The 16,225-nt window shown below is 36.2% G+C and overlaps 2 protein-coding genes across 2 annotated transcripts; one reads left to right on the top strand and one right to left on the bottom strand.

Moving 5' to 3' along the window:
• Nucleotides 1-2,608: 2,608 nt before the first annotated feature.
• LOC114540926 (pro-epidermal growth factor-like) lies at nt 2,609-14,063 on the bottom strand. The gene is made up of 7 exons (XM_028560920.1): nt 14,031-14,063; nt 7,139-7,514; nt 6,358-6,746; nt 5,652-5,798; nt 5,188-5,304; nt 3,908-4,024; nt 2,609-3,013 (listed from the first exon to the last, which is right to left on the bottom strand). The coding sequence occupies exons 2-7, from the start codon at nt 7,453-7,455 to the stop codon at nt 2,919-2,921; spliced, it is 1,182 nt and encodes a 393-aa protein (XP_028416721.1). The 5' UTR covers nt 7,456-7,514; nt 14,031-14,063; the 3' UTR covers nt 2,609-2,918.
• Nucleotides 10,210-13,214, top strand: LOC114540925. Its single transcript, XM_028560919.1, has 6 exons — nt 10,210-10,406; nt 10,526-10,673; nt 11,360-11,550; nt 11,713-11,857; nt 12,041-12,100; nt 12,267-13,214. The coding sequence occupies exons 1-6, from the start codon at nt 10,254-10,256 to the stop codon at nt 13,019-13,021; spliced, it is 1,452 nt and encodes a 483-aa protein (XP_028416720.1). The 5' UTR covers nt 10,210-10,253; the 3' UTR covers nt 13,022-13,214.
• Nucleotides 14,064-16,225: the final 2,162 nt, after the last annotated feature.

Below are 16,225 nucleotides of genomic sequence, written 5' to 3'. Positions count from 1 at the left end.
TTGCTTTTCAAATTCCCTTGTACTGACATAGTTTTTAATTGCTAGATACAATTTAAAGCAATCAGACGCAAGTTTTTCTTTGGCCCTATTCACGTCAACGCATGGGGTTTGCTGTATACGAACCTTCGCCTCATATGCGAACGCAAAACACGTATAGAAATGTCACATTTCAAGTTCCACCCTCAACGGAATGAGCAAAATTATGGCATTGGCACTCGTTTCCATTCGTCAAAATGATAATCGCATGCATTAACTTAACAGAATAAATAGGTCATTTATGGCTATACTCATTTAACTATTAAACATATTCAAGGATATAGCTATGTCTTTGTTTAACAAGCGATAGTCTGTCTGCATGAATATGTTATAAATTAGTATAATACATTCGTTTGTCTCCATAAACTTAGACACCATTTTAATGAAAACCTATTCGTCTGAATTTGAAATGAACCGCTAGGATATTCAAGATACGAGCGCAGCTGGGGCAACAATGACATTGAGCTAAAGCTATAGTGTGCTGCATATCATTCTTAGCTCTTTCAATATGACTTAGACAACTTAACTGCCAACGCTTAGCTCAGTCAGTGGAAAAATTAAAAGGCTAGTCCACAAATTAAATAATGAAAAAAATATTTAACTTTATAGTAAACTACTTCGTAAACTGAACGCTTATACTAATTTTTTCTCGAACCGTTCGTTTCACGGTAAATTTGCATAATCACTGAGCATTAAAGGCTATCTATATAAGGCATTTCTTACCTAGAGTTTGACCAGAATAGGACACAAGGCTTCTAATAGTACATGCATGTAGATATAGTACTTACTCATACGATAAAAATATTGAAAAACTCTCGATGGATATAAATATTTTAAATGACTTCATGGTCGCCTAACAACTTGCTACAAACTAGGTATAAGTGTCGATATATTATATTAAAACGTCAATTTGTACACCAGCAAGTTCACAAAATATTTGCCATTAAGTCTATTGGTAATAAATACTTATATTTTCCACTTACCGTTCACATGAGAGAAATGCAGCTAGATGTGTAGAATGCACACTGTACAATATGTGCGTACGAAAACGCTTAACTTTGTTATTGAGCGTGTTCCTGTTCAATCACTAGTTGCTATATACAAAAAAAATAATTTGCAATACTATGGCAAATTCACAGCAAGATATGCGTGGACGACATGCTGCTAATAGGAATAAAAATATTGATTGAGCTTCCATGGATGATATTATACAATTTAGAAACAAATTAAGAGGTCTTTTTAGTTAGATTACAAGTGGTTATAAATTGTCATACATTTATACTTAAAGGCATGAATTATCACAACAAACCAGTTGATAAGTCAACTTCATTTCAATTGTTATAAATAACTCCAGTGTCAAGGGCGCGTGGGAGGCGTGTGAAATTGCATGCGCCAATATCAACACTCGATAATAATTACTGCATGCTGCTGTAAATTTTTTACTCCAGGGAAGCCCGATAAACTTTGGCCACGGCAAATCTTCTAGGTCTAATTAGTTACTTGTTTGCCGAAAAGAAAATTAAATAATCGCCTATATAAGGATCTCTCTTAGAATCTCTCTCTTACCAGGATAAATTGTCCTGAAAGATGAGAAGATTTGACAAGATTTGGACAAGAGCAATGACAGGAGTTTGCAGTAAGAAATTCAGTCAAATTGTGCATTTACATCGCATATCTCTGAGTCATATTTCCTGGCTTCAAATATTTTATGACAAGCAAGGTATGGTGATCCCACAAAAGCTGCTTCCCAGTCCCTTGCCCTACCGAATGGGTGAAGTGTGTCTGTTACTTGAAGCTCGTCACGCCCGCATAAGCAGATCCTCAAAGGACGCTTCGCCCCGTCGCGAAGGAATTTTCCGTGCCGGATAAATATTCGAACCCCCTCCTGATTAGATGAACTAGTGAATACCCATTACCAACTGAATCGATATTTATATTATACAAAAAATATATAATAAACCTAAAACTTACTGCAAAACTTTCTTGCCAAATGTGGTAATGAATTTGAGATTTTTGGTTTTCCAGTCCTGTTTCCCATAGGAATGCATCATGCTAAAAACTAGTTTTAAAAGGATTTTATACATAGATATAAATTCGTCTGTTTACAAACAGTAAATCCCTCTCAATTTTAGTACTACCCCTTCCCTGCAGACATGTCCTGGATTATTAGGTCGGTAATTGTCTTGTGAAATATTTATCAACAAAACAAATATTGACATAAGCCAAAATAAGCAAAAATTCCTAAACAAAAGTTACTCAAATAAACAAATGTCGGTTTAAATCATGGTTACGTTTGAGCCCGGTAAATTCTACAATTATTCACGCATGCAAACGGTACGTGTATACACAAGATATACAGACATAAACAATAAACACATGTTCGTACTGATGTGCCCAGACTCGTATTTTTAGTTTTCCTCTCATAATCCATACGTTTGAATATAACCATGCATGCAGGCTGGAGCAGCGTGTAGCTATGTATAGCTGTGCTGTCATGGAACTCAACTTGGATTGAACCATTTACCTTAATGGTATGAATCATTTACCTCGTTGCAGTAGACTTCTTATTTTAATTGACGAGAACACATAATTTAATTAAATTCATTACAAACATATCTCGACAGTGTGCCATTGATTGGTGTCGTAGCTACAGTTGTATTTATAACGTAAATGCCTTGCAATGAGATCTTTTCTCAATTTTTTAGGATATTCAGATCGTGTATAATACAGTGAAAATTATATAATAACATTAATAATTCAAGCAATTTCTTTGCTCGAGAGCCATGATCAAAAAGATGACAGACCCACGGCATGACGTCACAGAAAATTTTAACGCTCTCGTCTTGCAAACTAAACAACAGGGATGAGACTGTTTGTCCCGCCTAAAACATGATAGCGATAGTCAAGACAACGATCATTGTTAAGGTAAAGTTTCTTCCCTCTTTGTTTGTTTCTCCTTTATTACTAGATCCATGAGCTAAAAAACAATTGTCAGTTTTAATTATAAGACATTGATATAAAAGTTTGGGTGGGTAGTGGTATTACTGGTATAAAATACAAAGCTGTAAATATGTCCAATAGCGTAAAACCAGAATTATAACATATCAGGCTAAGATACAGTGTCATTTGATTTTTTGATTGTTTGATTATGATCCGATTTACAAGACAGTTAAGGTAAAATTAGCTAAGAACGAATATATCTTAACTTCTTAGTTCTTTTGTCCAAAATGCTAAAACTTATAAAAATATGGAGGATGATGATGCCAATGGAAGGTCTTATTAATTTTCTGAAAGCTGCAATTCCAGGCGAAATGTTTTATCAATCGCATCGATATATGCTTGTCCGAAGATGAAAATTCATCGAAATACGTGCCTTTGTTTGTCTAGATTAGCATTACTCAAGTGTCGTTTCTAACATGCGAAAGGCTCTGTTGGACGGTGCAACTTTGCTTTCAAGCTGCAATGCAATTTTACTTTAAAAAGATGTAACTCAATAAGTGAAGAGTCTTCAAAATGTAAGTGTATCGGGTGGAAACGTCCATGGAGTGTAATAAACATAAAAGTTCGGCAGTTGCCAAATTCACATCTCTCAAAAGAAGAATTGCAATGCGAGTTGGAGGAAAAATTGCATTGTCCAACAGGGCCTTAATTAAATCGCTGTTAAATTATATCGTTAAATGTTATACAACCTGATCAAGAATTAGGTAACGGTATATACCATTTTATGTATGGTATTGACCTACGATTATTAAATGCTGTGCTACACTCAAAAATTCAAAACAATCGACCGAGTATAGCTAGCAGTGATTCACAGTGTGGCGATGATTGGTCAGCATTCTACACAGAACAAATTACATTTTTTATGGCGTACCTGTACAGTTGGTGCCGTTGCCTTTAAAGCCTGTATTGCAAGTGCATGTAAATGAGCCAACGCTATTCGAACAGTTTGCATTCATATCACAAGGACGACTCTCACATTCATTGACATCTAGAGTCAATTGTAAAATATAATATTTTATTTTCTACTCCAATATCTGCGGCCGTCATACGGCATTTGGACGCCGCGTCAATTTAAACAATCTTTTTGCTCGTTCTATAAGCAGAGAGGCTTAAAAGCTACAAAGTTCTAGAAACTTTTAGTTTGAGCATTTAAGGCTAATGCAGAATGGCATTGAATATTTTTGTTCTATAAATGGCATTGAATATTTTTGTTGTATAAATAATAGTTCTTGAGATATAATCATTTTCGTGCCGAGTTTAAAATCTGGCTCTACATTCGATCACGAGGCAAAGAGCTCGGCCTCCAGCGAAAACGCGACAAGCTAAAAAGCTCTAAGTTGCTTTATTTCATTCATTAGAATGGCATTTTTCGACTCCTGAAACCAAATTTCAAAAATTCCCCCCTGTCTGGCTCTACTCTGAATGTGGAGCCAGGAATGTGAAAATAGAGCCAATCAGCTCATCATCTCAGCTTAAATCGTTCAATTCCAGGCTGGTTTTTCTGCTTGACCGTATTAGGAAATAATGAAACAATATCTTCGGAGAAATGTTCCCTAATTTGCCCAGGACTACAGGGTGTCTCAAAAAAAACGCAACCACTTAATATTCTAAAATTCATATTGTTCATAAGCTCAATAGATTTTATGCCCCTGGGATTTTAAAATGGCTTCTAATCGTACAGTTCAACTGCTATAGTCAAATCAGCTAAACTAATAATGGTGCAGCTAACAACCGAACAACGAGTTTTTATTGTCGTGCATGATAATTAACTTGAATGCCAACTGTCGACCTTGTAGTTGTAAAATAAATTGTGAATAAAATTTTACTCGTTAAATACTTTCAATTCAGCTCGTTGGTTTACGCACCCGACTTTGTTTACCGACGATTGTGCCGCTAGAATATGATTACAAGCTTTCTCGCATTCCAGGGGCCAAACGTCTTTTGTGTTGTAGAACAAAGAGGATATTCATGAATATTAAGTGGTTGCGTTTTTTTTTATACACCCTGTATAACTTGGGGCGAAAGACCAAAATTGCAAGTAAAACTAAAAATTCATTTGCATCCGTATAAAGAAGGGGCCAGCATCTATATCAAGGTTATTTCTGGTAATGATCGTAATGTAACCCCCCTCCCTTCCGTCCAAGGTCTTACCTGCGCAGTTTTTACCATTTCCTGTGAAACCAGTTTGGCATTGACAGAGATACGAACCGATAGTGTTTTCGCAGTTTGAATTGGAACCACATGAATCTTCTGCACACTCGTCCACATCTGTTGAATTTAAAAAGGTTATCTTAAAATTATTAAACGGAGTTCAACTATCAGAAAAGCACATCAGAATGCCAAGATTTTGAGGGGAAATATTTCTATTTTAACGCACTCGATCCACCTTTCAACTGTTTTAGACTATAAAATCATCTTAAAAATTTGTAGCAAGTACTACTTCCACTTCTACTTGTGCAAATATGCAAAATTTCCTCTTTCAACACAAGCATGAATAATATTATATTTCATTTCATTCTTTAAAGAATAAATTTGTAGATGAGTCGACAACAGCGCTCAAGGTCTTGCCTCAAGGTAAAACATGATAAGTTCGTTTTGTTTGATTCGTTTCATACCTTGACAAACTGTTTTATTCCCAGTGAATCCTGTATCACATGAACATACGAAGGTACCAGAAGAGTTTGTACACGTCGAGTTTGCAGGACAGGTATTTTTTAAAAAACAATTATCATTATCTGTTTTATTGGAACGTGGCAAAGCAGCTATAATAATAAATCATTATTATTAATTCTTTACAGGCTATGGCGAAGGCGAAAAAATTACTTGAAAATGTTGCAATTAATAATGGTAATAGAATGAATAAGAGTGCAATTAATGCCAAATCATACGAGTACAAAATTCATATTTTGTATCCTAAATGGTGATTGGCTAATTGTATATACTAGAGTAATTTTTATTGGCTATGAGCAAGAGTGCAATTACAACTTGCAAAGGCTGCTATTAATGCTAAACTGCACTCTTCTTAGCCGATGAACTTCTAGCATTTGCCAAAGATTTTAGAAATATGTAACTAATACCAAAATCATACGACTGTAGTTACCAAATCAACCGATCGTGTAGCGGCCGGAGGTTAAATTTAAGCCACGATCTCGGGATGAATTGCACGACTTAATTCATTAAAAATACTGCAGTACAGATTCTCTTGCGTTATATGTTTCAATTTCATTTAGGTTTGCAAGTATTATTTCTTAAATTACTGCCAAAGTACTGCGTCACATTTATTATTTATTGATAAATTTTGCAAGATTATTTATTACTTACCCTCAACAATAATTATTCGTGTTGCTTTAGTTGAAAGTGAAATCGTAGCAGCCACTGTATCTGTCGATTTATCATATTTATCAATTTCAGATGTTGTTGTATCGAGGATATAATAATATCCATTTCCATCTGCAATGTCCACGGTTGTAACACCTCCTGATTGATCTATTCCGATCTGCGAAGTCTGACCATCGTACGTTGTTTTTAATATTTTGTAATTTGTGTCAGATGTAAAAAGAATCCAATATACAGTTTTATTCACGGTATCAAGCGCAAGGTGAGTGCCTATTCCAATGATACTGTTGTGAAGAGTTTGAACAGCTCCATTGGTAAGACTGTATCGGAAGAGATTTCGATTTTGTGACATATCAGTGGTAAAGAATATTGATCTAAGTGAAGAAAAAATGAATAAGACAGAAATGAATATAGATTTGATACCCCCCCGAATACGAATTACCCCCCCCCCCCCTCCCCCCCCGAAGCGATAATAATGATTATCGCTGGGGGGGGGGGAGGGGGGGGTAATTATAACTTCGCTTCGGAAGAGGGATAATTAATTATTGAAGCTAGTGTTGACATAACACACATTTCAATTTAGTTATCTGCAACCTAAACCACATACCGAAACGTACCAAAACGTAGCGAATAATTTCTTTTGAAGGAGTCATGTAACTTCACAGTCGGACTTTCAGATTATAAAGTACGTGTATTAGGAGGTAACAAATATTCTTTTTCGTTCGCCGTAGTTTGAAACGATATTGATTTTCAGTTCATCACCTACCTATTGAATGTATCAATTTTAAAGTCCCGGTAATCACGGCTATTTAACCCGATATCTGGTAAACTATTGCCATTATAGTCGATTGATTTAAATTTACTATCATCCCGGTAGTAGACAGTTTGATTGGCTGCGTCAACGGCAAATAATTTGTCAAAAGCTGGCACGTTCAGTAAACTTCGCAAGTCACTTCCATCCAACTTAGCGTTATACAGATTAACATCTTCCATATACCAAATCCGATAATTCAGTTCGTCATAATCTAACGTGGCACTGCCAGCAGATACAAACGCAACGGAATCTCCACCATCAACGGACATGTAGGAAATATGAGTGGCGTTTGAGAAGAAGATGTATTCAATGCCTTCTTCTGCATTTCCTGTGTGTGAAATTAAACATGCTTCATTAAATCAATAACATGATATTGCAAAACTCACCTGGGCCAAAGTATAGTGTCACGTGCACGACCTAATTGTGCAGCAATTTTAAAATTTTACTCAGCTGCGCGAGGTATCCACGCAGGAAAAAAAAATTTAGGGGGAAGTAACAGACATTACTATATGGCTTTCCAAAATCCCCAATTCCGGATTGGTGGACGAGCGGTCCGTAAAAACCCATATCCGGAGAGTGCCGTACTGATCTTCCGTATTTGGAAAAGTATCCCGGATGTCTCATGCAGTTCAGCCATATTAGGCCCCGTTTACACTATACCGGATTGCATCGGAGCGCAGCGATTTTCGTACCGGATTGGGCTGCTTTTTACACTACTCCACTGTAATCCGGTACATGCCGCGGAGCGAAAATCAATCCGATTTTGAGGTGATATAAAAAGTAATCCGGTATGTATCGGAGCAGTGTAAACAGACCAATCCGGTACAAAACTTATTTTGGCGCGAAATTTGTGAGCCAAGTCGTGCCTTACGAGAATGACTCAGACAGTATTTAGCGGGAAACTGGCTTTGTTTCTATGGCAACATCAAAAAGTGATGAGCTGGCAACAAAGCGAAACGGTGCAATCCGGCATAGTGTAAACACCCTTATTTTTTGCTTCGGAGTGAAAATTAATTCGGTATGGAAAGTAATCCGGTATAGTGTAAACGGGGCCTAAAGGACCGATTATTGATTTCCCTTGTTCGTTCTGTAATGTGAAATATCAGACCAAGGCTTTCTACCTTCTCAGACCTCACGCTCTGTGGTCAATAGTCATAATTATGAATACTAAAGCCTTTTACAGACGAGCAAGTTTTCTATGACGACAAGTTTTTATGTGATAAGTTTTAATTGGCAATTACACGTATATGTACACCGAAATAAACTTGATTTTGAACAAGTGTACTTTTCATAGAAAAAAATTGTCGAAGTTGGGCGTAAGACGAACAATTAAAACTTGTTACATAAAAACTTGTCATAGAAAACTTGCTCGTCTGTAAGAGGATTAAACTTTGATCAAGCGATGATTATAATTGTGAATCAGTCTTTTCCAGGTTAAGAGTGTGATTTTAGTTTTGATTTGTTCACTACAACGACAAGGCACTTCTCTGTAGCTAATAATCATAATTCTGTTCACAAAGTCGCGTTATCCGTAATGATCCCTCTTGACTAGGTGTCGCCGAGTCGCCTAAACTTGCATGATTTTGTTGTACTTTTGACCTTTGCAGTTTATCGCAGGTCCTAATTCCGATAATAAGAAGATCGTGACTGCAGCAAAAGATGTAAAGTTCGTTTTAACCAGTCAAACCACAGGCAGCCCGGTCACTGCTGTTACGTCATGCTATTATATATGTATATAATTACAATAAGGCTGGCAACTCTCTCACAAAAAATATAATACATACATTAATACCATCGCTTAAAACAAAAATATTACGCTAGTTTCTTAAAAAAAAACTACATACAAAACACTTTGGATATATTGACTATATTTATCTGTCGTTTTTAGACTTGAAAAAAACTCTAAAATGCTCAAATTTTGCAAATTAAAAGTGTATTTTCGTTGAGATTTTGCGAAACAGAGGATATAACTTACTCGACAAACGTCATCATCGGAGAATTCGTCGGCAAATTTCTGATTGGCTGTGGCAAGTTCGGAAATCTACGAAGGTCAACTCAATGAAGAAAAAAGATCTTCGTTATTTTCCGAACTTGCCAAGAAACTATCGTAGTATTTTTGTTTTAAGCGATGGTATTAATGTATGTATTATATTTTTTGTGAGAGAGTTGCCAGCCTTATTGTAATTATATACATATATAATAGCATGACGAAACAGCAGTGACCGGGCTGCCTGTGGTCAAACTGCCGAAACCTGCCATGCTGAAACATCTGTCCACAACCCAGAAGAAACAAGCAGTATGGAATTACACCCGGAACCCGGAAGAACATAGCTGAATCCAAAGTTGTCCAAATTCTATGTCATGGACGGTCGACGTTGGGTGGTTTTGTAAGTTATGCGCATGCGCGATTAACGACTGGTTATCAACAAACATTCCAATTGGCTAAGACTAACAGTTTGTATTTCAATGAAACGTACGTCAGCAATTTAACTGTCATTTCGTAAATCTTTTTTTTAAAGCGTTTCACAAATCGAGGGAAACATTGAGACTCGAGAGAAAACAAAATTCACTATTTCCCGAGGTAGTGTTTTGTTATATAGGATTTTGTTATTAGGTAGTTACATGTTATACAATAATTTCATTTCCAAAAAAAAAAAAACACACTTTACTTTGTTATGACAAGAAGCGGGCAAAAATAGCAAGAGAGAATTTCATTTTAGACATATCAGCAAGTTTGTTTGAATTTTCAATAACCCAATCAGAATGCATAAATTTTGACAAAAAGTACAATATATACCACTTTAAATGAAGTATTTAAAATTTAGGCATTCTGATTGGCTTTGCCTAAAAAATGTCAACAAATGTGGTGATTAGTTAAAAATGAAATTATCCCTTGTTGGCAACAATGTTTCATTTGTTTCCCTGGCGGGAAACATTGCATCTATTTAAAGTCATGTGACTACGAAGAACCAATCACATTTAAAATACACAGCAACTTTATAACAATTGCCCCATTTGTCCGCCATATTTTTGATAATAGCTTTACAATATTTCAATTTTGTGCGAAATGGAGTCACGGAAAAGGATTAAACTAAGCGACAACCAGGCAGCTAGTCTTGAAAGATTTTATAGTCAGGGAATGGTGGGCACTGGCTTAAATTGTCGCGAGATGGTCGATCGTGCTGTGGCCGAAACCTGTCTGACTACAGCGCAAGTGAAGGTATAAAATATTGTTTATAATGCAAATTTTAAGCATCTTATGATCTTGCTATGAACTATCCGTATTTTAGCGAGATGTTATCAAATTAATTACGATATTGTATATCAAACTGTTTGTAGAAGTGGATTGGAAATAGAAAACGGAAAAGACCGGTATACATCGAAGTTGATTCCACTCCAGACGAAGATTCACAGTTGCTAAAGAGAGCAACATCAATTCGAGGACCGAATCCTTACGATGTATTTTGCTCTGATTTTCTTAAAAGCGGTAAGAGACCTTCTACGTTTATATTAAAAACACTGGTTGTTTTCTATGCCTGCATGCAGAACTTGTAGTTGTAGACTGTGTCTGTAGTATATCTGTTGTTTCACTTGTTTGTAATATCTTGTGACAATATATTTTAAACAGCAGTGTTGATGCCTTAACTCAACAATCTTCAGGCCAAACCATCCTTACACAGCAATTCTTTTTTCTGATTTTCTACTTTTGTTGGGATATGTATGTAGCATTACTGCATTCCCACTTAGTTTTGTAAAGAAATTAATGTTAATGGTCTTAAAATTTTAAATTTGAAGGAAATAGGGTAATATTTCACCTATTAATCACAGTTTGACTGATTAAAAAGGCACATCTCAGTTCAGGAAATTACTGACTTGAGTACCACACTGGAAGTTACCAGTATACTCCTATATAGAGAAACACTCTTCTACCCCACCACACTCCCTACCACAATTTGAAGGGAGTCAATTTGTAATGGTCCCACTGCTCCCGCACAAACCTCTTGGTTGTTGTGGCAAAAGTGTAAGAGATTGATATATTTTATAATGTTGTTGATGTGCAAATCTTATGCCAAATAAACCTTGATTATTTTCATTTGCAAAAATGATTATAATGTGCTGTAAATGATTATCACCAGCGATTATCAACAATCTTTCATTCATTGCTATTTATAGAGCAATGCATAGATTTGGAATGTGAAGAAAATAATAAGTTAGCTTCAGAAGTATGGAAGGGAATTGAAGAAGATGAGAAAAGGAAGTTTAAAAGTTCTGCTGATGCTATTAAGAATGTAAACATACAATCCTTATCGGATGAACAAAAGGGAAAATTTATATCACAACACAAAAAGAAGCTTATGCAGGAGGTAAGTGTGGTTCCTTTTTCTACATTTATTGTGAACAGAAGAATATTGAATGTACACTAACTGTTTTTTAAAGTATATTCCTGAATAATATGTATTAATTAACCATGCAATTTAATTTCCAAAGAGGGAGTGAGTCACCAAATATAACAAATTATCTTACAGATTTTAAAACTGGAAGAATTGGGTTGTGTTGTCACAACAATATTACGAGACAATGTGGGAAAAATTTTTGAGCTTGGGTCACAAAGTGGAAATATGTTTCTGGCTTCACATCCTGATGTTGTAGTGAAATTTCGTGATTGTTTTTGTAAGTATATAGTATACTGTATGCAAGCATGAATGTATATTTATCACCTCACTGGATTGAGTTTGCCCTCTGGATTAATCTGGAAATCAAAACTTCAGTACATTGTGGAAGTAAATTAACTGTCAACCTTTTCTCAGTGTGTTGTAATGTAATTTCATTGCTGTTGTATCTCCTGTTTTTTAGTGAATGACTCACATGAATATTGTGTTCATCATGTTCAGAATTTATTCAATCAAAAATATAGTAAGTCTTGTATGTTTATCTGTTAGAATAGACCTGTCTGTATAGACCTGGGAGACTGGTAAACAAAGAGTGTCAAAGTCAAAGGATTATGATTTATCCATATCTTGCATTGCCTTAACAGGCTTCATTCAGATATGAGGCATAAACTTTTATTTTCTTTTTACAGGTATTGCTGTAGGGAAGCCAAGCAGGGTTCCCTATTTAAAGGGTGGTTTTGTGGTAGAAGGTCTGCCTGATGGAGTACCATTCAAGAAACCATATCATTATGGAGCACTTCAGTGTAAGAAGATCATGACTGCAGCAAAAGATGTAAAGTTCATTTTAACCAGTCAAACTGAAACCTGCCGTGCTGAAACATCTGTCCACAACCCAAAAGAAACAAGCAGTAAGGAAGAAATATGTCGCTTGTTAAGCTGTATAGCTGGCACACAAGTTGCAGAAGATGCCATCGGCAGGGCTGAGAAGAAGATAAAGAAAGAAGATGTGAAAGTTCAGAACTTCGTCTTGACTGAAGCAGAGAGAGCCTTGCTTTACTCCAGCTGTGAAGATTTTTTCCAAGAAGATGCCTGGTTAGCGGTTGGGCGAAACATTAAACATTGCTGTGAAGTAAAAAATATGATTTTGCCAATATATACAGAAGCAAATGAAAGATTCTGGCTTTTTCATACCATTGCAAAACCATCGTTTATTCAGACGTGCGGACCTGTTACAAAACTAAAGGGATACTGGATGGATCTCAAACCGAGTGGAGAATATAGTATGCTTTCAGAGCAAATATGTTTATTTGGGAAAAACATTGTTCATACACTGCATGGCCCTCTCTACTTCATTGCTGATGACAATCTTCTTCAGGCGAAGGTTTACAAACCATCAATTGATTGTCGGAAAGCTATAATCAATGCACTTGAACTACTTAGGTAGTTACATACACAGAATAATAATGCTGTTTCCACTTTTCACACACTGTTTTTGACAACTGAATAGTGTATATATTTATAAAGTAACATAAATATTATAACGCGTGTTGTTAATGGTCGAAGCCCGTACTTGGTCTTGGATCAGTTCATCCAATCACGGAAATTTAGCTAATTCCCTTTTTGAAATAAAACTTGGAACACCGCCTTGTTGTTGTTATTTTATAAAACTTGGCTTGATCTAAATACTTGGGAATTTTGCTTGAGCTAAGAAAAGCTACATTCCAGCGTGTTCGGATCAGGCCATTATATATATAAACATGTCATTGAATTGCATTCAACGCGACCAAAATGCGACTATAGCCTAGACCACAAGTGAACAATATTATCATGCATGGGGGGCTAAATTATTAAATATTAGCATAGAGGGACTAAAGCAGTTATATACTGCCAACTATGACTTAGGCCCCGTTTACACTATACCGGATTCGCTTGTCACGATATCTTCGTTTGCCGGCAATAGTTAGAAGCAATAGCTTATCAGTTTGATAGATTTGGTTCATTTATTTTGATCTCTGACAGTAAAATTTTTACTGCCCTTCAATAGCTACAAAATTTGACCCACTCTGGAAGCTACCCGATATGCTTTAAACGCCTTATATGCACGGCACGGCCAAAAATGCTTCCCGGTCAGATTATATTAGCGAGTTTAAGATGCACCAAATCTACGACGCGGACAAGACATGAAAATTTTTACTAGTGTCGGAAACCAGTAATTATTTGTTCTTCATACGGCTCTGACTTTTTTTATCAAAAGGAGTCTATAATTTCCACCCCTGTTTGGGAAACTGTGGATATTATAGCAGTATTACTTCACGTCTGCGTCGTGGATTTGGTGAATCTTAAACTCACTATTTATATGGCAAAGACACGCCGCTATATCGGCATACACACGGCTATATCGGCATACAGTTGAATTTTTCATGTTCGCAAATTATAGAGTCTAATTAACTTACCCTTGACTTGAGAAAATTCCCAACTTGCGAAAATGAGAAACAAGAATACGTGCAAATGAAACATCTGTTAGAAGTGGAGAAAAATTAACGTTTAGTCCAAAAGTCTGCTCTCGTAAAAGGTCAGGTGGAAAACCCGTTTTAGACTGCAGAATATAGACGACATATTTAGGGATTGCCAGTGAAATCTTTATAATTTGTCATTTCATTAAAACTAATTTATTATGAATTTATTAATATTTTTTATGGGTTTGCCCTGCGAGTTGGTGACAAATTTTTACGCATTGCCAAGTTTCTGCTTTGTTTCATTTTCAGTTTAGTAACAATGCCAATCTGCAACCTCGTCGCCAGGGCCTTTTGGTACCGGGGGGTTGCCAATCTGTTAGCTCAGTTAGAGTTTAATTATCAATTGTACGAACTTTAATGCACCATTTTATTGGCTGAGGTATTATTACGGAGGGTATTCAGCGATACGAAAACGTAGTTATAAAGCATCAGGAATAACTGGAAGCAATTTAACAGCGAACTGACAAACGAAATGTCAAAGTCCTGCAACACTTTCTATCGCTTCATAATGTTACTGGTTTTTATTGCTATATATACAATTCAATGCAAAATTGAAATAAGTTTTCTTCATAAAAAAATACACTTGAATGAAATGACTATTTCATGGTGGACTACAGCTTTTGTAGTCGTATTCGCCTGTGAAAGTTGTCTCAATTGAGGAGCGAGAACTTAGTGAACATAGCTTTAGCTAGCTGCGTTCATACCATGAATATCCTGACTGCTCATATCGAATGTAGACACATAGAGTCTTATAAAAATAGTGTCTAATGCTAAGTATATAATTATGGAGAATAGCACATTAATTTAGGCAGAATTACCTATGTGATAAAAAGCCGTAGACGTAGGTTTAAGTCTATAAGTTTCGATATATGTCACCTAAAACGTCGAATTGATTCCCCATGCAGCAAAGTTCGGATAATATATGATTTCCTACTTACCTTTCACTTGAAAGTAAGGTAGCTATATAGCTGGATATGCAGAAAGTACACAGTCAATGTGCGCCCGAAAACGCTTTACTTTATTATTAAGTGCGTTCTCCTTCGATCACTGGTTGCTGTAATTAACAAAAAAAATAATGTTCAATACTTTGGCAGATTCGCAGCAAGATATCCACAATGAGTGCACGGCATGCTGCTAATAGGAATGAAAATATCGACCGAGCTCCATGGAAGAGATACAATTTAGAATACCGAGATTAACGGGCCATTTCAAAGCGATAGAAATTAAAAAATCATTATCCGGTGAATAGCGCTATCCGGCTTTCATACAACCGCCTCCGGTTGTTTCAGCTTTATTCAAGAAGCAAACTAAATTTTTTTAACCTTAATACAAAGATACTGTTTACAACTAAATAATTATTCAGTGCTTAATATTCAAGTACTCATTTAAGGCCGGAAATGTAAGCGTGTTACTTAATTTTAACTTATCCACCGTTTAAGCTAAATGGGCTTGATACAACCGGCCCCAGGTTATTAAGTTACATGCAAGTGGTTACAAAATTGTCATACATTTATACTTAATGGTATAATATGTTATCACAATAGAACTATCGAGAATTCAATTCAAAATTATTCAATCGTTATAAATAAATCCGGATGCGCGTGGGAGACGTGTGAAATTGCGCCATTATCAAGGGTCAAGATCACTGACCTATATTCCAGTAAGGTCAGTGGTCACTGACCTATATTCTAGTAAGGTCAGTGGTCAACACTTGTGAATTACCTCACGAGCACTGCTATTTTAGACAATTTTCCATTGCAGTCGTTTTACCTGTGCGGGCGAAGCGCGCTTTGTTTTTCAGACCCGTCACGGTCGCATGGACAGAATTTAAAGGCTGCTTCTCCCGCGCGGGTGAAGCGAACGTTAATGGAGAATCTCTTTTACTCTGAGGAGTCCTAATTCTTTTATGATGGTACCACATGGTTCCACGTCGTCCTCAAAAGAGGTATTCGGTTTTCCAGCTAGGATGGCAATTGGAAATCAGACGCCATTTAACATTATAATAACAAATATTCATACTCACATGCACAGTTTCTGGATAGTTTTCCTCTCACAATGTTTCACCGAATTGTGCTGCCATGAAAACACCCCCGAAAATTTGTCACATTTGCATATTATATCATTAGAGCTTT

Source organism: Dendronephthya gigantea, unplaced genomic scaffold (genome assembly GCF_004324835.1).
Source record: "Dendronephthya gigantea isolate DGI-Jeju-01 unplaced genomic scaffold, DenGig_1.0 000255F, whole genome shotgun sequence".
Lineage (NCBI taxonomy): Eukaryota > Metazoa > Cnidaria > Anthozoa > Malacalcyonacea > Nephtheidae > Dendronephthya > Dendronephthya gigantea.
This window is presented reverse-complemented; position numbering and strand designations above follow the sequence as displayed.